General features: G+C 38.7%; 1 protein-coding gene across 1 annotated transcript in view; it reads right to left on the reverse strand.

Annotated features, from left to right (window-relative positions):
* Positions 1 to 7011: 7011 nt before the first annotated feature.
* FAT4 (FAT atypical cadherin 4) overlaps positions 7012 to 20635 on the reverse strand; it is a 186808-nt gene continuing 173184 nt past the window's right edge. Inside the window, exons 14-17 of the mRNA XM_060247379.1 lie at positions 19720 to 19844; positions 19098 to 19315; positions 15531 to 15792; positions 7012 to 8898 (exon numbers count right to left, since the gene is read on the reverse strand). Of these exons, the coding sequence (XP_060103362.1) occupies positions 7031 to 8898; positions 15531 to 15792; positions 19098 to 19315; positions 19720 to 19844 (2473 nt within the window). The 3' untranslated portion in view covers positions 7012 to 7030. The remainder of the gene's footprint in view (positions 8899 to 15530; positions 15793 to 19097; positions 19316 to 19719; positions 19845 to 20635) is intronic.

Here is a 20635-nt window from a genome sequence, read left to right on the forward strand (position 1 = left end):
TGATAATGCCACAGCAAAATGGTTAACTTCGTGTGGGGAGAATACATATAGAACATGCTGTACTATACCAATTAAACACTCAGATAAATACACATCCAATTATGTCATGGCTGGAAATATAAAGATCTCAGCCTCTCTCTTGCTTGATTCTCTTTTCTTTGCAGTAATGCATGTCACATGAAAATAACAAATTGCCTACTTTGTATCCTATTACAGCCATCCAGGGAAATCGTTAAGTCAAAACAGAAGCATTAAAATTTTGAGGCAAAAAGAATGTCAGTGGCACTGGGGTGGAGGGATTGAAACTTGTCAAATTCAGTTAATCAGGGCCTTGGCAACTGTTGGAAAGAGTTAATTAATTAATATTTGACAGACATGTGGAGGAAGGGTGGGTTGGGTACTTTGGACACCTTTCTCATCCACAGCAATCAGGGTCATAAGAAACATTCAAATAATACTGAGGGCAAAGGATAAAAGAGGAAGGAATAGAGCAGTGGTTATGGATGTTTTTAAAGCACAATCCATCCCAGACCAAACACTCTGTCAGATCTTTGGCATTGCAAAGAACATCTGGTGATTGGAAAGCAAATGCATCCCAATGCTCCCACTCCACTTCCATTGTTGTGGTTTACTTAAGCAGCCTCAGATAGTGTCACCATGCACCTCTAATAAGAAGAGTTTCTTATCTTAATTGCAGCAGCAGAAGCAGCAGTATCCATTATGAAGATAGCAAAAGATGGTGACTTGTGGAAAGAATTAAAGGTTTACAAAACAATATACATTGCCCCAACATTTTAAGGTAGGCTGGTAGGTTTGATGGTACCACTTGCCCCATGGAAAGCCATTTCGCTATCAGTATTTACTTGCAGAATTATCTCCAGAGTAAAAATGTTACTGTGGTCTAGAGGTTAAAATAAATGGTTGAACTAGAATCTGCGATACCCTAGTTTGAATCTGTACTCTGCCATGGATACTAACCTTGGGCCAGTCACACACTTTCAGTCTAACCTACCTCATGGGAAATTCAGGTGGATACCCATGTGGGTCTGAAGCAGCAGAACAAAGTTTGAATTAAGACCAACAAAGTTTTATTCAAGGTATAAGCTTCCGTGTGCATAGACACTTTTTCAGATATAGTGGAACAAAACATCTTCAACCATTAAATATAGCTAGAGGGGATAAGTTGCCAGGAAGGGCTAGTTAGAGTCAAGATGCAAAAGTAACTGGGCAATTATAACTGAGACTGGTTTAAGACAGTTGTTAAGACCTGTAAATAGAAGTGAATTAGCATACAAATAAAAGAGTTAACAAAAAGATGTGAGAATTGAGTTTGAGACAAGTGGCACCTCTAAGACCAAGGCTAAAATGGAGAGGAAGGAAAGAATGCTATATGTATACTATCATTATATCAAGTCTCCTCCTCCCCTCCACTTGTAATTTGAAACAAAATAGTGTTGTGACATGTAATCATGTTCTGATACAGGCACTGGTATTTCCTATCCTAAGCATTGACCCATGCTACTGTGGAAAGTCTGAAGTGGCTATTTTCATAGAAATTGAAGTCACATATGTTAATGGGTCATTTGGGGACTTGTCCATCCTTCTTACACAGTGTCAGAAATCTATTAGTGATAAAATTAGAGCATCTTTGTATATCACATAAAGTAGGATCAGCCCAAGGCAAGACTGATACAGCCATAGCTTGCACATCTCTTCATGGGGCTTTTTTTTCAGGGCCTGATGCACAAATACTTTTGTCACCTTCCAGAACAGCTGTAGTCATTCCAATGTTTCTAGTAAATTTGCTGGGAAAGGAAATGCTCAGAGAATGTTGTAGCCCCTCCCCCCCATGAAATGTTTCTACTGGGGGGAAGAGATCCGAGGAGCTCACCACAGAATTACTGAAATAAAACCCAGCAGAGAATGCACTGAATATGTCAAGTTGCTGTTCGACATCAATATATTTTTTGTTACTATAAAACAGTTGTTTAGTCTGGTTTAGTTCTGGATTTAAGCTCTTATTAATCATTCCAAGATAAACTAGACACTCAAATCTGATGTTTCACAAAGCAATTATCAGTGTAGCAATGGACTGTATTTTTGGTTTTGGTAATTGATAGCTGCGTCTTTTCTGTTTGCAACAATATATTCAAAATTTGTTCAACAATCAATATAGTTAAGATTGATTTAAGATCAGAAGAATTTTTGTTTCAACACAACCTGGGTGTCACATTTCCAGAACTGATATCTTTAAAAGCCACTCCAAAAGCCAATTTAAACCATGAAAAGTTACCAGTCAATGGCTTTCTGAAGAAGGAAGTCTTCCCAAGTCGCCATAAGGTCTTTAGCAATCTCGGTAAATGAGAAGGGGATCTATGAGGACTTCTATGGAAATCATACTCCCACATTGATTCCCAGTCTCCTGACCATGCTTTCTCCCTCCGCATTTCATGATGTCTTAACTTTCTTCTTGTTTCCTCTGATTCAGTATCTGATCTTTACCCCTCTGATCTGTTTCCTTAAAACCATGGCTCCTTCCTCTAATTTATCTTTCTTTCCTTGCCTGGTCATTTCCCTACAATTACTAGAGGGTTCCCTTGTCTGTCTCTGTTTTATTTTTGATCCATCCAACACAAGGTCTTTGTCTTCTTAACATGGTGGCCATCACCATCATATTTTCACATGGTACATTGAGTTGCTACTGTAATCTAACTTGTTGTTGTTCGTGCAAATACAGACCACTTCTAGTTGTTTTTCTTTTTATAAAAAAATCTTCATACCCTCATTTAAAAGTTTTGCAGTTTGTGACCTTTTTTTGGCAGAAATCTAAAATCTAGTTGAACTTGCTGGGCAGACTACTGACAGAGACTTCTATGGCTTATTATACAAGCAGAGATTCCACAGGGAGTGCCACAGATACCCTTTCCCAAAAAATGTCTCCTGCAAACAGATGAGATAGTGATGTCATCCAACTCCTTTGTGTGCCAGAGGTCTTGGACCATGAAGAGGTACACCAGGCTTCTGTGCATCCCTAGACCAGAGTCTAGAATCATTCTATTTTGGATATGAAATTCACTCTGGAGTACAGCTGTCTTCCTTGGGTGCCGTTGAATTAAGTGGTTAAAGAACAATACCCTTCATCCGCAAATTAGAATTTGTAGGTGAAGAGATATATCTTGATCTGTACACTTTTACTTATTTTTTTTTATTGTGAGAGCAATGTGTTCTTGTGGTTAATATACCAGTTTGCTTAGTAAAGCTAACCAGTTGTGTGTGTGGTTGGTCTTGCTCTTGCTGGAATGTGGAAAAGAACCTGGGGCACCATGACCTGCTCAGAATATTGTAAGAGGTGGAATGAACTGCATTCATTCTGCTGCCCACTAAAACTTTTCAGAGTGAAATTTAGTTGTTCTGCTTATTCCTAAGTAGTTTTCATATGGTTTGGATGTAAAACATATGCTGCTGGACCACTTCTGTAATAACTTTTTTTTTGAAAAATTATAAATGGGGAAATAAGACAATATAGGGGGGAATCAGAGTAGTTGTAAAGAGATTTACCCACATTTCTGTATCCTTAGGTGCTAACGTCAATGAAATTGGTTAAAACATTTTTTTCTTTTACTCAAAATTTATCCCACACATATTTAAATGTTGATTTTAAACTTTCATACCTTGCAATGTTTTCTTAAACCCATTTGTTTCTAAACATTATTGCCAAATATTATCTGGCTTTTGAAGGTATCTCATGTTCACAATTTTGTACTTTTAATCTCTTTTTAGTAACAGAGGCTTGAACTCAGTAAAATAGGCTATGAAAATAGAGTCTTGCTGATGGAAATCTGATTGGTCATCATAGACTTTCTGCTTCCATCTTCTGGAAATCGAAAGCATATGACCTCAAAGCCATTGGTAAATGCTGAAATATATATTTTGATTAAGCACAGATTACATGAAAAAAGAGCTTAGATTAATGCACTACAAATACAAAAACCAAAAACCACTTTAAAGGAATGTTGTCAATTCATTGCAAAGCCATACTGCATATAATTTCTCTATAGCAAAATAAATTGATTTAAAAAAGGATTTTCCATTGGCATATTGGAAATTTCAAGATGCCTGGGGTTAATTTCAAAAGATTTTGTTCACTGATGCTTTCAACAGTAGTTTAAAAAACCATTGCTTGGCTTAAGTACAGTCAATATTAAAAGGATAATATCCAGACCAAAACAGGCAGCTTTTAAACAGATGTTTAATTACACATGTCCTAGTCCAATAGATCAGTGGTAGATGTCCTGTTGTTTCAGATGTATACTGTTCTGGCTCACTGTTTTCTGCTAAGCACTTTATCATTAGACAACAACTTGACAACAACGTAATTTTAGTTAGAAAGCTGAGTGCTAGTACAAAAAAGCTGAAATGACCAAGACTTGCTACACATAAAAAATAGCTAGAGTTCTTCAATGTACTTTTGCCTGTATTGCTTGAATTCACTTAGTAAAGACTGAGTATAAAAATCAGTTGAGTGCTAAAATGATGTAATTCATCTTCATAATCTATAACTTTTCTCTTCACAGTCACATAAATCATAGTATGCATATTAATTGTTCAAAATATAGTTCTTTTATCAGATTTAGGACACAGTCCTAAAGTTACTGGAAATAGCAAGGTTAAAATGGAACACTGGCCTAAGGTCACCTACCTGGCCTAAGGTCATCTACCAGGCTTCATGTGTTGAATCAAAGCCGGTTCTCCAGATTACAGTCTGCAGCTCTTAAACACTATACTACACTGACCTGTTTTATTTGCTCAGTTAAAATTCTGCAGTGGATCTAGAGATTATATGTTCTAGATGGCCTTCTACAACAAATATGCAATATACAATACTATAGAATACAGTTGTTAATGGGTGGAATTCTAGCAGGAGCTCCTTTGCATAATAGGCCACACACCTCTGATGCATCCAATTTTCCAAAAGGCTTTTTTTGTAAACTCTTGGAGTATTGGCTACATCAGGGGTGTTTGGCCTAATATGCAAAGGACCTCCTGCTAGCATTCCACCCCTGGTTGTAAAGCTAATGAATCTGAGGCATCATGGACATTACGTTTCGCTAGCTATGACTGCAAATGTAAGAACTGGGAGTAAGCCCAATTGAATAATATCAGAGTCACCATTTGATTCCCCTCTGTATCTTACTTGTACACCACTGTTTAACAGTATTTTTATCACTAAGACCTTATCTTCTGAATAAAAACAAACTGTCAAGAAAGACATTATATGATAAAGCAGCCACAGTGTAAGGTTTACAGTGATGCACACTAGACATTTTAAATAAATATTTTAATTCTATTATTGGCATTTACACATAAGAAAGCGTACAGTATGTTACAATTTTATCAAAATGTGAAAATATGAATGTTACATAAGTAACAAATGTAAAAAAAAGAGTATTTTCTTACTTTCCCTGAAAGTAAGAAAACTATTCAGTATAGGAAAATATTGATACCAAAAAACATAGTTTAGCTAAAAAAAAAACTTCTAAAACTTTTTAAAATGTTTTGTTTTTACACAGTACAAATAGGATTTCAGAGCTGCATGGAAACAAATTTCTTCACAAGCCAACTTTAAAATGAGGGTATTCAGAACCATTGCGTATTGGAAATAAATCAGAGTCCCCCCCCTCACTGTTGTTTCAGGCCATCTTGTGATATATTTTGCACTCTCATGTAGATATAAAAAGAGGGAAAAAAGCATCTGTATCACACCTGTTGTGATAAGAGCAGGCAACTACTGTCTGCCACTTTCTCCTTTGAAATGCATGTGAACTGAAACTAGTTTGCATGTATTCTAAAGTGGGGAAAAGGAAAATTTGTAGTAGTTACTGCTATGGAGTGTTTCATACACCTCAGTACAAAACATACTTTTAGAATCATCCTTCCAGCAGAAATGTTTTTTGCTTCAAAATAAATAATTTTTCAAATGCCTCCATTAGAAAATTCTATGATGTACCAAAAAAAGGTCACTCTGAGGTCTCACAGGCAAGGCCGTGCTAAAGATTAATGATAATGTTTATTATGACGCTACATGGCTTTTTAGCACTTTTTATAGGCAAGAAGTCTTTCCAATGGCCTTCTGTGAGGTAGCTTTGTACTTTTTATACCATCTTCCTCCCAGAGAGATGAAAATACAACAGAAAACACAAAAATACAGATTTACCTAGGCCATACAGAGACAGTGGCCAAATGGAAAATGTGATTATTTTTAGTTCTTCTTGCACTCACCCAAGCTACCTGTTTCACATATTTTACCCTTTGTTTGATTTGACAATGTCCATTTATTTCTACACTAGCTAGAAATACTGCCAGTTTGGGGAGGGGGGGGGGGCTGAAGTATCAAGATTCAGAAGTTCTCACACAACTTTGTCAAAAACAATAAATTCCTAAAGTGCTGATGAGCTTGAGCTGGTTCTAGCACCCCTGTGTTGAGAAAAATAACAGAGCTATCACTCAACCTTATCATTCTTTAAAGTATCCAGATCTGAACAATCACAGAAATTGGATATAGGAAGTACATTTTCCGGGAGGCCCTGAAAGCACAGCTCCTTCACGCATTTACAAATGTCTCCCAAGGAAAAGAAAAGTCGATATTTAATTTTAGAACCACGTAATAAAACTGGATACAAACACACTCTGCACAATAAACAATTTGTGTCCATTTTTAGGACAAATCACTATTAATTTAAAATTTCACCATCCAAACATGGTTGCTGAAAATTCTTTCCAAATGCTGCATACCAAATAATGTGTTTGGAAATAATAATGCATGCAGGAGAAACAAATCCCACCAATCCCAATAAATTTAACAAAAAAGTACTTGTCCATTTCAGCAGCAAAACTGGTGATTACTTTTGAATGCATCCTTCTAACCACTGGCCCTGGGTTTTAAAAAGTGTGCCCTTTTCTTATCTACAACGATAGAATGGCTTGAGTGTTATGTTGTTGGGTTCACCCTCTAAAATGTCAGTATGAAGTTTTATACATACTGTTCTGCTTCCCCATCTTTTGGTTGTGTTGTACCACTTTTGCGCTCTTCAATTATATTTGTTCCTATCTTTTCTGGAAGAGATGCCAAATCTTTAAAAACATCTACATAATGCCCAAATCCCGGGCCCCAGTTCAAAAGATTGTCCCAATCAAAGTTGCCTCCTTGTTGTCCGAGTTTTAAAGGTGATGTATTGTCATTAGTACTAGGTGCAGTTGCTTGTGCACCCACAGGCCCACCACCTTCTCCTCTGCGGCCAGGGTATCTCCTAGGCTTAAGCCTAGCACCAAAATTGTCTTCATCATCTGCATCTGATTCATTAACTTGAGATAATTTAGGCATCCTGGAAGTATACACCATAGGTTTATCCCTATCATACTCCATCTCAGAACATGTAAAAGAATCATGGGAATCACTGTCAGATGATGATTCTGGAGCTGGAATACCATCAGCTGGATTCCTTGTTCTTGAAAGTGGCCTTCTGCAATCCTCCTCAGAAGAAGACCTTCCATGGTCAGCACTGCAGATGCTTGGGTTTCTAGGACGTGGTGTGTTAAGCCTCTCCACCTCTTCAATGGAAAGTCCAACAGGAGGACCGCTCTCCAGAGCAATCTGTCCAATTGGTTGCTTTAGACGACTTCCTGGCCTGGAACTATGAGTTGCCATCATTTGAGGACTCTTGCTTCTTCTCCCTAGTCTAGTAGGATAGTTAAAAATGCCTGTTTGACAGACATCATTATGCATTTCCAAAGGGCTCCCTTCACGCATTGAAAGATGCATTTCCCTTGCTGGACTATTTCTGTAGAAAGTTGATGATTTGGAAAATGGAGCTGGACTGTGGCGAGAAAGATGGTTGGGTGTAGGACATGCAGAATGGCTTAGGGAAGTTGTCCTTAGTCCTTGACTGTATGAAGGCTGATATGTCAAGCTACTTGCTCCCAGGGGCATAGGGGACTGTCTTGCAAACCCTAAAGGACTGTGCCTCTGAATGGAGAATTTGGGAGTGTGGCTCCGGAACTGCTTATAGTGCTGAATAATGTCTGCATCAGAAGGCGCTATGCTGCTTGCATTGTCAATGTCATAGTGTTCTATCTCTGGTTCAGGGGAAGCTAGAGGGGCACTGGGTATTGTCTCTGTATTGTGTGGTAAGTCTGTTTCATCAAAGATGAGGTAAGGGTTTTCTCTTTCAATTATGTCAGGCTTAGGGTTTCCTTCAGGCTGTTTCCTGATTGTCATATCATCACCATAGGGAGGTATATTGTCAGGATCATCAAAGCCATCATTCTCGCTGCCCTTCTTTTTCTTTTCCTTTGTTTTCTTCTCCTCTTTTGGCACTTTTGCTTTCTTTCCCTTACACTGATTGCACAAAATCAAGCTAAGCACAAGCAATGCCAGCACAGTAGCACAGCTGCCAACAATGGCTGGAACAGCCCAGAGTGGCAAGGACAGCTCAGCTGGGTAAGGCTGAGGGACACATATATGAGCTCCATTAATTCCTCCCTTACATGCATGTCCATGGCCACACAGAACACCAAGACAGGCCACCGCTGTCTCACATGTTCTTCCAGTGTAAGAGTCAGGGCAGCTGCAAGTAAATCCACCTCTATCTTCAGGTTCACAACTGCCTCCATTCTGACAAGGGCTAGAGGCACAGGCTCCTGGAGGCACACATTTATACGTATGCCACTGGTTAATGCACATTAACTCTCCCCAACAGGGATTGCTCGCACAGATGTTTGGCCCTCGGCAGCCAATCTTCACAGATGGATCTGTTCTGGAGATGGTAGCCAGGCTATGTTTGCCCGTGAAAGGAAGACTTTCTTCACCATACTTCAGGTAGGCAATGCAGCCATCAAAACCTAGGAAAAGAGAACAACAGTGACTTACAGATTGTATATATAAACAAAGCTACTCTGATTTAAGACTAGAAAGCAAAAATACTCTCTCAAAACCATCTTATGTAAAGTTGAGAAAAAAATAAAGACACTGTTCACTGGGTGTGGTTCTTTTAAATGGAGCTCAGCAAAGAAGCTTAAACTTCTGGATTATATACTCTGATTTTAAAGCCTTTTCATACACTTGGGTTTTTATCATTATTTGCTATGACGGCATTTCAGAATGAAATACACACCTTTCCCTATCCCCTAAAAATTGTTTGCAGTTCAATACTGCAATACTTTGCGGTAGACATGGAGACCTTATAAACTATGGATTAATTGATACCCAAGTTTATGATCACCTGAGCATAGAAACATACACAGTATGTCATTCCTACTGAAAAGCAGTGGTGATGCAAACATCAGGCCAACCTGGGCTATATACAAACTAGGAATTCTTTCTACTATATTATAGTAACAAGCCATAGTTTGACAGGACATCTGACTACAGCCACTATTTATTGGGCATGTTGTTGATTTTCTGACTAACAGCCTGTTTGCTTAATAGTTAATGATGCACTAGCTTTTGAAACAAAGATTGGACAAAATATTATGGCTCAACCTGGCTTAAATCAACAACCAATCTAATTAAGGTTTTGTGGGATTTTTTTTTATATCAGACATTTATTTAAAAACTAATTTTCTGCTATGTCAAAGAACATATTGCTATGTTGTATTCCTTTTTCCTGTTGGCTCTTTGGTTCTATCATTTCAACACATATTGGATAGCTAACCTAGAGAGCACACAGATTTAGAAATAAAAATAAACACAAACTCCGTTTCTGCACTACAACCTCTCAAAACTGCAAGAGCATTTTAAAACTTCTGAAGAACAAAAGCCATTTCTATAAATGGTTGAAAGCATATGTTTTCCTAAATATTTATATTTAAATTAATAAATATTAAAGCATGATCCAACCACAGTTAGGCACTACATCAACTTGATTCAATGGGAAAGATAAGACAGTGCTTAGCAGCCCTATCCTAACACACATTTCCTTGGAATTCAGGCTCAGTGATGTCAGCGGAACTTAGGACCAAACTAGACATTCTAGCATCCAGAGTTCTGACCCATGAACACTAACACAATTTCAGAGAAGAATTTGGCCATTTTTAACTGGTGTCGCATCCACAGGTCAGACCCATGGACATCATAACATCTAGTTTGACCTACTATCTAGTCAACATGCATAATATTGCTACCTAAATATCTTCCAATGAAACGAATGGAACAATGTCCTTGTTTTTATTTGTAATTGCCATATTACAAATCCTACTGATGTCACTTTAATCTCTAACATGGAATGTTTAGGATTAAAAATTAGTCAAGTTTTTAAAACTTTCATTACATGTTATAATATATGACAAGGCTTGAAAACACATTTCCTGCTTTGTTATTTGCCTTCATCAGTTAGGATATAAAAATATTGTAAGGAAGAAACCCCTAGGCAAAAAAGGGCACTTGCAAACAGGCACATTTCTGTCAACTAATGACCAGATTATTTTTGAACTTCTGAAATTCCAGTGGATATTTTTCTGACAGTAGCCTGAATACATGAAGACACATTATGACACATCAACCAAGTGCTGAAATTTGTTATTTTCATGACTTTTTTTTTCATTATCAGTAAATGCAGAACTGAAAGACAAAGAATCTAAGTCCACTGTTCTCTGTACCAGAAACTAAGGAACAGTGTTATTTGTTTACACAGTTCTATATGGTCAAAATAGCCCCGTGGTGCAGAGTGGTAAAGCTGCAGACAGAGCTCTATGCTCAAGACCTGAGTTCAATCCCAGTGGAAGCTGGTTCAGGTAGCCAGCTCGAGGTTAACTCAGCCTTCCATACTTCCGAGGTTGGTAAAATGAGTACCCAGCTTGCTGGAGGGTGACTGGGGAAGGCAATGGCAAACCACCCCGTAAAAAGTCTGCCATGAAAACGTGAAACCAACGTCACCCCAGAGTTGAAAATGACTAGTGCTTGCACAGGGGACTACCTTTACCTTTTATATGGTCAGACAAATGAGATGACTTCACATTGGACTCAGCAAGGTTCAGTTTGCAATGGAGCCATGCAGGAAAGGATGACCTAACCCTAACCATTCATCCTCTGCAGCATTTAACTATTCACTTGGCACTCAGTGTGCTAGATTTTTATAAGGATTTGGTAGCCTATTATTTATGGATTTGATAATTATCTAGCCTGCCCACCAAGGAACTAAAATATCTTCTTTATTTTCACAACATTTATGTGAAATAGGTTTGACAAGGAGACAGAAGGATCCCAAGGTATCTGTTGATATATCATACCATATGTCTCAATGCTTGGTACACACTGTGTGTGCCTAAGATGGAAGGCAACAGAATGGGTAACACAGAACTCTACCCTATAAGGATCCTTCCATATGGGTATTATACCTACACTGAATATGGATACTGAAGACATGTTACGATTGTCAGAATTATAGCCAAAATGTTTACAGACATATTTCTTGACTTAAAGGAACTTTTTCTTTAAAAGGAAATATATTTATCTATTAACATGTAGAAATGAATATTATTTCACCTTGCATATATCAAATTGTAAGCTGAGTTTGTGATAGAAATGGTATCTTCTGAACAAATCTATAAAATAATAAAAGCTCTTTCATCTTGACAAAACCAAGCAACTTGATTGGTTGGGACTGAGTGAGACTGTGGTGCACCAACCTTTGGCCCGTCAAACTATTTATTAACAGTACTTGTGTAACATTGGTTGAGCCCGCTCCTCTTGTTCGCCTGAGTGGCTGTTGCTATACAGCAAAACTGATTCTGTCAGTAAAAGGCAACCAACCTTAGTTCTGGCAGCTACTGGTTCTCCCTACTCTCCCATTGGTTGAGCTGCCTGTCACACTTATTCACAGAGGAGAGAAAGAAACCTATCCTCAATTGGCTGAGGGAGGGAGGAGGAGGGAAACAGCCAGAGAAAGGCTTCCATTGATTGGCTGAGGACTCCTCCCTGTCCTCCTCTGGAAATGGAAAAAAAATGGTGCCCTGTGGCAGCAGCAGGACTGGATCTACATGTTTTTTTTGGGGGGGGGGAATTAAAAAATGATGCCCCCTTATGGGCCATTATATCTTATGGTCCCATAGAATACAAGGGACTCCGTACAACATTTGGCGCCCCCCCTCCATTGGCGCCTGTGGCAAGCACCCCCCTTTGCCCCCCTAGATCCAGCCCTGTGCAGCAGACTAGATACACAGAGAGAGATATGGAGGGAAAGCAAGACTTGCAGAGAGATTGAAGTCCTCTGCTTAAGACCAACAACGTTATCAGAGACAGACTGTTGGTCTGAAAAGTATCACTAAAGGCCTCTGAGGCAGAACTCATTGGGACCAGTGCTGACTACAGCTGACAGTTCCAGGTTGATAGAAAATTCCTGGAGATTCTGTGGTAGTTTGAAGAGGGCATAGGAGTTAGGGCTTTACAGTGGGGTCTGCCAGACACAGGTTCTTGCTGTGGAAGCTGACTGGGTGATTTTGGACCTGTCACAGACTACCAGCCTAACCTGCCTCACAGGGTTGTTGTTCAGAAGAAGATATTGGATTTATATCCCGCCTTCCACTCCAAAGAGTATCAGAGTATCTCCTTTACCTTCCTCCCCCACAACAGACACCCTGTGAGGTGGGTGGGGCTGGAGAGGGCTCTCACAGCAGCTGCCCTTTCAAGGACAACCTCTGCCAGAGCTATGGCTGACCCAAGGCCATGCCAGCAGGTGCAAGTGGAGGAGTGGGGAATCAAACCCAGTTCTCCCAGATAAGAGTCCGCACACTTAACCACTACACCAAACTTGCTCTCCAGATAAAAGGGAGGAGAGGAGAATGATGTAAGCTGCTTTGGTTGCCGCACACTGTGGAGAAAGACTGTCGTTTTCCTATGTAAAAGCTGCAGGAAGAGGGGAGGCAATGGAAAGCTGAAGTCAGAGGGGCAGATAAAGGGAAGGAGATTGAGTTGCCAACTCCAAATTAGGGGTGGGGCCCGGAGAAGGTGGGGTTTGAGGAGGGGTGGGACTTCAGACAGCTACAATGCCATTTCCTCCTTGGGAAACACTGTTGCCAGTCTCCAGGTAAGGGCTGGAGATGATTCAGAATTACAACTGTTCTCCAGATGGTGGAGATCAGCTCCCCTTGAAGTGGGGGAAACTGAATGCCTTCACTTGGGTGGGTGTGAGAAGACAGCAAGGGGGGGCACTCACCCAGAGCCTCTTACAGAGCCCATTGTATTTTTCTTCATAACGAGCCTTATTCCTAGTATACAAATAATTCCTTAATTTGCATACATTCATTGTAAATTTTAAAAAAAGAGTTTAAAACAGGCTATTTCTTTCCATTCTACAAATAAAACAAAGACACAATATTATTTCATACTCTGCAGTTAATTTGGACAGCTCCATGAACCAACAGCATGATCTAAAGAGGTGGCTTCTCTGGTGACTTTTATTACAGAGCACAGATATTATACAGGGTATCTATCCTTTGGATTGTGTTCATTCTTTGCACAACTCTGGCATGGTTATCAATGCATATTACATTTTCTCTTCTTGTTTTTCACATATTGTTGAACATCTGAGTTCAGAGTGTTTTACATCTCCCATTTGTAAATCTTTGGCATGTCTCATGTGCTGTAATTCAATATTAAGAAACTGCTATATAAAAATGGCATGTACATTCCTACTGCAGGAAAGACTCCAGTAACTTGTCAACTTCTACATCATTCATTATTATTATTTTTTTAAAAAAATCCCTGCTCTCCTCCCATAAGCAGTCTGTTCTTGCATAAAGTACAAATCTTCTCTACCAACCTGGTCTATGAACATAGATTGGGCTAGCATGGTAAATGCCTTCTATGTGATTTCATTCACACCACATCTCATACCAACTGAGGTGATGCAGATTTCATTGTTTTCATTGGACATAGCAAAAGAATGTGAAGTGTGAACTTACTACAGGCAACGTTATTCTATCTAGTGATAATCCTTTAAGTTAGACAGGTATTTAGTTATAAAGAGCTCTCTCTAAAATATTACTGATTGGTTGGCCTTGGTGTCTGCACCTAAATATATATATATATATATATATATATTGTAAATCCTAGGTAAGGATACTAATGCCTACACTGCTGATTTAATGAACAAATGAGACTAATGTATTTAACAGTTCTTTATATGCATGGTTCTGACCAAGATGGACTGAACAAGCTGTTTTCTGTAGTAGCACACCTGTACCAGAGGCTGAAGTGGTAGCTTTCCTGAGTAAACATGACAGTTTGCTAATTTAACACTTGCAGAGTCAAAACAATTTGAGAACATTTCAACTTCCCAAGATATTCTACTGGTAATCTGAATATCACTACCCTGTGCACTCTCAGATGACACCTGTGCCCTGCTGGACTTGTTTAGTTTCCTCAGGGCATGCAAAACTGAATTATTTAGGTTGGCCTTCAGAGGATAATCACATGTTTGAGCTGTTTTAATAGTGGTATAGTGATAGCCATGTATTTTAATGTCAATCATTATATTTGCTAATTTATAGGGGTTTTTTACCTTATTGGGTAAATAAGGTAAAAGACCTTTTGGGTTAGAGGTAACTAAACATTTAATAAATAATAATAAATAATTTAAGGGAGATCTCAGTATAAAAAGCTGAACTGTATCAGGAAGGACAGATTAGCTGCATGTTGCTAGCAAGACTGTGATAACACCTATTACACCTATCACTTTACCTATCTTGTAAACATTTTAATTTTATGTTTAATTTTCTCTACCTTACTGAGTCTCAAAGGGTCTTACAATCACTTTCTCTTCCTCTTTCCACAACAGGCACCTTGTGAGGTAGGTGAGACTAAGAAAGTTCTGAGAGAACTATGACTAGCCCAAGGTCACCCAGCAGTTTCATGTGGAAGAGTGGGGAATCAAATCTGGTTTTCCATATTAGTTTGCCACTCTCTACACCATGCTGGCCTGCACATGTAAAATGCCACAGATTAATTTGCATCTCTTACATTCTGTTGTCTTCTGGACATTGTACTTACATTTTTGGTCTACAGGCTCTACAGCCACACATATGCAACACCCAACTCAGAGAATACTCTGGGAACAATGCTGTATATTTTATGATATATCAATTTCAAACACTAGTCATAATCCTACTAAGGTCTTCTCATAAGTAAGTACTATGTTATTTATTGATGCTTACTTCCAGGAAATTATCATTTGCGTTGCAGTCTTAGGTTCCTTTGCAAACTGATCTACCCATGTACAGTTATACCATTCTAAATCAATAGATTTGCACTGTCAGAAGTTAATCTCATTCATGAATACTCTGTTGTATACTCTACTGTAGTATACAGTAGTATACTCTGCTGTACTCAACAACATTGTGTTGTGTTATTTTGGCTAGTCTTCATAAAACTTTATATATGACTTTGATTTGTTGGTTTTTCTAGGAGCCTGCACAACTACCTATGTTGTCTGAATACTCATCCATTTTATTTGTTACCACCACTGTGAATTACATACCTGGATCACTGCTTCTTTGGGCCTGGTTAGGTGGAATCCCACCAAGAGAAACTGTAACAACATTCAGTCCCCCAAAATCTTGTGTGACATGTAGGATATCTCTACTGTGGATCTGGTCAACTACTAGTATTGTGGAAGTCCCATTTTTTTCAATGAAGAAAGAATGCCAGTGACCATCAGAAACATAAACTTCAGGGATGCTTCGCTCTACCTTGCCACCAACTCCAGCATCAGAAATATACTGTGTTTTGCCACCTTTTACCTGCAAAAAGTAAAGAAAAGAAAGATGATAATAAAGTAGATATTTTGTGTACATTGTTATTGCATAATACAGATTATAAACAGGAGGCCAAAAGGACTCACTGGGAAGGGAGCATCCCATTTCGCCCTCCTTTCATGGCCCCCTGGGTCCCTGTTGTGATAAGCAGTGGCTTGGGGTGGGAAGCACTTATGGTGAGGTCCACACCAACACAGACAATGAGGAGTTGGGCTTGAATACAGTTTACATTCCCATCTCCCCCTCCAATGTTGCCAGTCAACTGACTGGGGATGTGGACCTGAAACACAAAATGTGTCCATGATCCTTTTGCTCCGAGCCCAGATCCTGTCAGTCTCATGAAACAGCAACACAGTGACAACAGAGCATCTATGCAGCAGTTTTCCTAGCCCTTTCCTTGCAGTCCTGTGCCGTGCCACTCCACCCTCCACATAACCAGAAAGCTTTTATGTACTTAAAATAAGAAAACAACTATTCAACTGCTATATTGCTGTAACAGAATAACAATTGTACAATTTATTGCAATGCTCTAATAATTCTACTGTATCTCCATCTTTCATCAAAAACATGCCTGTAATATATTGCTTTATTTATACCCCGCCATTCTCCTCAGTGAGGACCTCAAGCAGCTTATATTGTTCTCCAAATATTCATTTTATCCTTTCAACAACATACCATGAGGTAGGTTAGGATGAGAAGGAGTGACTGACTGAAGGTCACCCAGCAAGCTGCCATGGTGGAGGGGGGACTCAAATCTGGGTTTCCCAGATCCTAGCCCAATATTCTAACCACTAGACCATACTGGCTCTAGCCCTTTGATGATAAGGACTGGAAATTTTCTTGAAAGAAATACACCTCTGCATTCAGGGTATCTGACCATCTATCGTATCATTATTTCACTATAACAATTGTGCAATTGTTGATTTTTTTTAAAAAAAAACAAGGCTTGAAAAAGGCTTTTGGTGACACAGGAGGAAAATGGCAAGAGATCTGAGACATGGAAAGTGGCACCAAGGTGCACAGAACCTTAAAAAAATGTACCTCTTCCTTCCCATGCACTGTGGAAAGGTGTTTTGATAGAAATCTTGCTAAGAACATCTACTAAATCAGATTTGCAAAAGTCAACAATTAAGGAATGATGTTGTGCAGATACTCAAAAAAAAAAAACCTGCTCTAGTTTGGAAACCAAATAGGAGCTCTCATTCAAGCATCCGTATGTGTTGTTCCTCTCAGAAGCCTTTGGGTTAAGCAAAGGTCTGACTTTCAGACCTTCTCTGTCCCTCCTTCTAGATAATTCTTGTCTGGAAAACACCTCTGGGGGGGAAGCAACCAAAGAAAGCAATTAGACCTCAGAAATTCATATCTGCTGTAGTCCACGGTATGTGTGTATGGCTCTGGGATTCCATCATTATATTTATATGCTTTTCCTAAGTACTTATGCTATCATAGGCTTAAAATCCCAAGATCATCTGCAAACACTTTTTTTCGTAATAATAGTTGCACACTGTCAGGGGGGAAAAATACACCCCTCCCTGCCAGGCCATACTGAGAGGCATTCTTAACCCAGAACTATGGAGCTTTTCTGCTTTAGAGGTATGCCAAGGCATAAGCCTGAACATCTCTTGGGATCACTGTAACTCTTTCTGCTGTCTGCTTTTTTTTTTCCTTTTTGATAAGCAGAACTAAATTTGTTGACCTTTTTTTTAGTATGAGTCATATAACTATCTACTTCCTACCCTTGTGTATGTTTGAAATAAAAGCATATTTAAAAGTACAACATTACGAAAGTCTGTAGACAGATTGTCTGTGCAGCAATAGGATTGTCTAAAGGCAATACTGTTGTACTCTGCTGAAGGGCTGTGGGGCAAGTGTTTCATATAGTTCTGTTATATAAGTCATTCCAGAGGCAAAGCTACATGGTCAGACTATTATACTTTAAAATCTAAAGCTATACCCTTCTGTGCACTTACTTGGGAGTAAGTCCTATTGAAATCAGTAGGACATCCAAGTAGATCTAGATAGCATTATGCTGCAAGTTTTTAAAACAGCTCAGTAGAATCTACAAATCACACTGTCAGGAGGAGTGGACTCCTGGGCTACAACCACACAGATGCTCTATAGGACAACAGTGATGCTACTAACTGTTTAACTGGACGTGCAGGGACTGTTGCATTGCTCTCTGAGTAGGAATGCATCTTGCACAGCTATGGAATAGTGGGAAAAGATTTCCTGTGCACTCCTCCTGTGAGTTTGATAAAGGCTGCTAGAGCCTGTGCCTATCAGATTCTCTTTTCCATTTCTTTGCATATGCACACATATACATGCTCAGCAGCCTCCTTGCCATGTCTTTTTTTCATCCCTGTAACTGCATGCCATGGATAGCTATCTGCTAATGAAAACACAAATATAACCAAATATTCTAATGGTTGACTTTTTTTAAAAAAAGTAGAAGCAATGAAAAATTATGCAGTATAGCTCTGAATATGCTAGTTAGGACTTTTGGTTTCTAGAAATCCCACAAAAGAACAAACCATGGACCTCTGAGAGAATGGGAAGCCAGATAAAATTGATAAATTAATGCTGGCTGAAGCATAAAACTGTGGTCTTACACTGGAGATTCATATAAGCTGAGAGAAAATGGAAACAATTAAAGTAGTCCAGAAAACTTGGATCTTATACCGATCCAATAAAGGAGCTTGCCAGCATTACTGTTCTACTCATTTAGTGTTATGACTAAGTAGACTGAGTCATACAGAAAGACTGAGCCTACAGGTTTGTCTTGTAAAAGGTACAGATGTTGGCGATACACTTTGAAATCCATTTGTACTATGTCATACTGATTCTTCAGCATCTCTTCTGAGAAGATGAAGACACATATATTCCGTATAGAGCTCAGCTGTAACTGTGGCTGATACTCTATTGATAACAAGACAACATAGCTGGCTTAAATCAAGGACTTTGGCTCAGTTGGTTTGAGGACTGGATTTGTGTGATTATGCAGTTAAACAGAGATTTACATTTCATAGTGGTGGTCACATTTTATAGGAGGACTGAACAAGAAAAGGATTTCACTCTAATGTGCAACGTTTCATTAAGAACATATGCAGCAAACAGCCTTCCGACTGCCATTCAAATAGTCAGAACTTGGAGTCTAGACAAAGCTGATTAGAAACAAAAAAAATCCAGCCCTCTGATACTTGGGAGCTGGGCCTAGCACTAGTCAACACTCTGGTATTTATTAAAGCATCACTTCATAGCAAGCAGCCCAATCAAATCAATGCAGATCTTACCTTCACGGTAGTATAATTACTGTTTTCCTGTACATGAATTAAAACTCCATTTTCACTCCTTGTTCTGAATTTGATTTCTATACTATTCATACTTTGGGGCTCCAAAACGGTATCTCCAATGTTAAGCTTCATCATGTATTCCCATTTCCTATTTTGACGCATATAGTAGTCAAGACGACCTTTGCCTTCTAATGATAAGGCAGTGTCAGCAGAAAGATCTAGAGTAATGAAGAAAGTTTTTATGGTTTATGACCTGATTCCTCATCTGACAAAGTGTGCTTAGAGCACACGAAAGCTTACATTCTGAATAAAATTTGTTGGTCTTAAAGGTGCACTTGAGTCATACTTTGTTCTATGGTAAAAAGTGTTCATCATGTCTTGTATGAAAACTATTCTTGTTAAGCAAATGGAAATGAATGGGGAAAAGAATCAAAGCAAGAATAATAATGATTAAAAAAAGAAAATGAATAACATATTAATGAAAAAATGTACCAAATCTGAATAAAATTTCTGTGCATTCTCTTTCAATTCTATGTGGAAACAGTAAAAATTACAGCAGTCATAAATAATGGCAAAAGAATGGCAAGAGAATGATAGAGAAAAAAGAAAATATTCCATTTACATTTTTCACAGTTTTTTCCAGCTAGGCCTTCCTTGCAGTGGCATTGCTGCCAAGACCAGTAATCTATACACGTTCCACCATGTTGGCAGGGGTTAACAGCACAGGCTCCTTCCAGCCTTGGACACCTCAACAAAGAAAGAAAATAATACAGAAGCATATTTATTTATTTATAGGATATTTAAATAGTTGTGGTCTTCTTTGAGATTAGTTCATCACACATGTGAAGCTATGTGCACATATAGCATGGCTTTTGGAATAATATGTTGTTCCCTTTGAAGAATTCTGAAAGAGAAAGTTTTCCTTTCCTACTAAATAAGTCTACAAGGCTGAGCAATAACACAGGTCTGAGAGGCAGGCTGGGTATCTAGGCTCTTGTGTCATCTTGAAACAGAGTACAAGACATGCTACATTCACTTCCTGGAAGCCATGTACAGTGGTTATCCATTTTATGGGGGACTGTGAGAATATTTATGCAAACTTCCTGTCTGGGTAAAGGTATCTGTAATTTCTGTGCAGTCTCCAGTGCTTTATTTGTGTGTGTTCCAAGCATGTATATTCAAATTTATATCCTAATCTCTGAAAGCTGCTTGTAAAATTACAGCCCTCAAAATTTCACCAATATCCCACTCAGTGCAGTCAACAAGCAGAGTGGGAACTCCCCCATTTCAAGCAACACCAAACCTAATATGAATGGTTACTACTGCTGAACTGATTTCCATTTAGTTGTGCCATTAGATATGACTACTTAACTGTTAATCTAGGAGTAACTTTATTACAGAACATTACAGATTTAATCTAGGAGTAACTTTATTACAGAACATTTGGAGGCATATTTTGTTGTTCATGTTTTGTTGTTGTTTTCCTGGGAACTGGTTATATGGGGGATTATTCCTCGTTTTGAACAACAGTTTCACAA

Source organism: Heteronotia binoei, chromosome 9, assembly GCF_032191835.1.
Source record: "Heteronotia binoei isolate CCM8104 ecotype False Entrance Well chromosome 9, APGP_CSIRO_Hbin_v1, whole genome shotgun sequence".
NCBI lineage: Eukaryota > Metazoa > Chordata > Lepidosauria > Squamata > Gekkonidae > Heteronotia > Heteronotia binoei.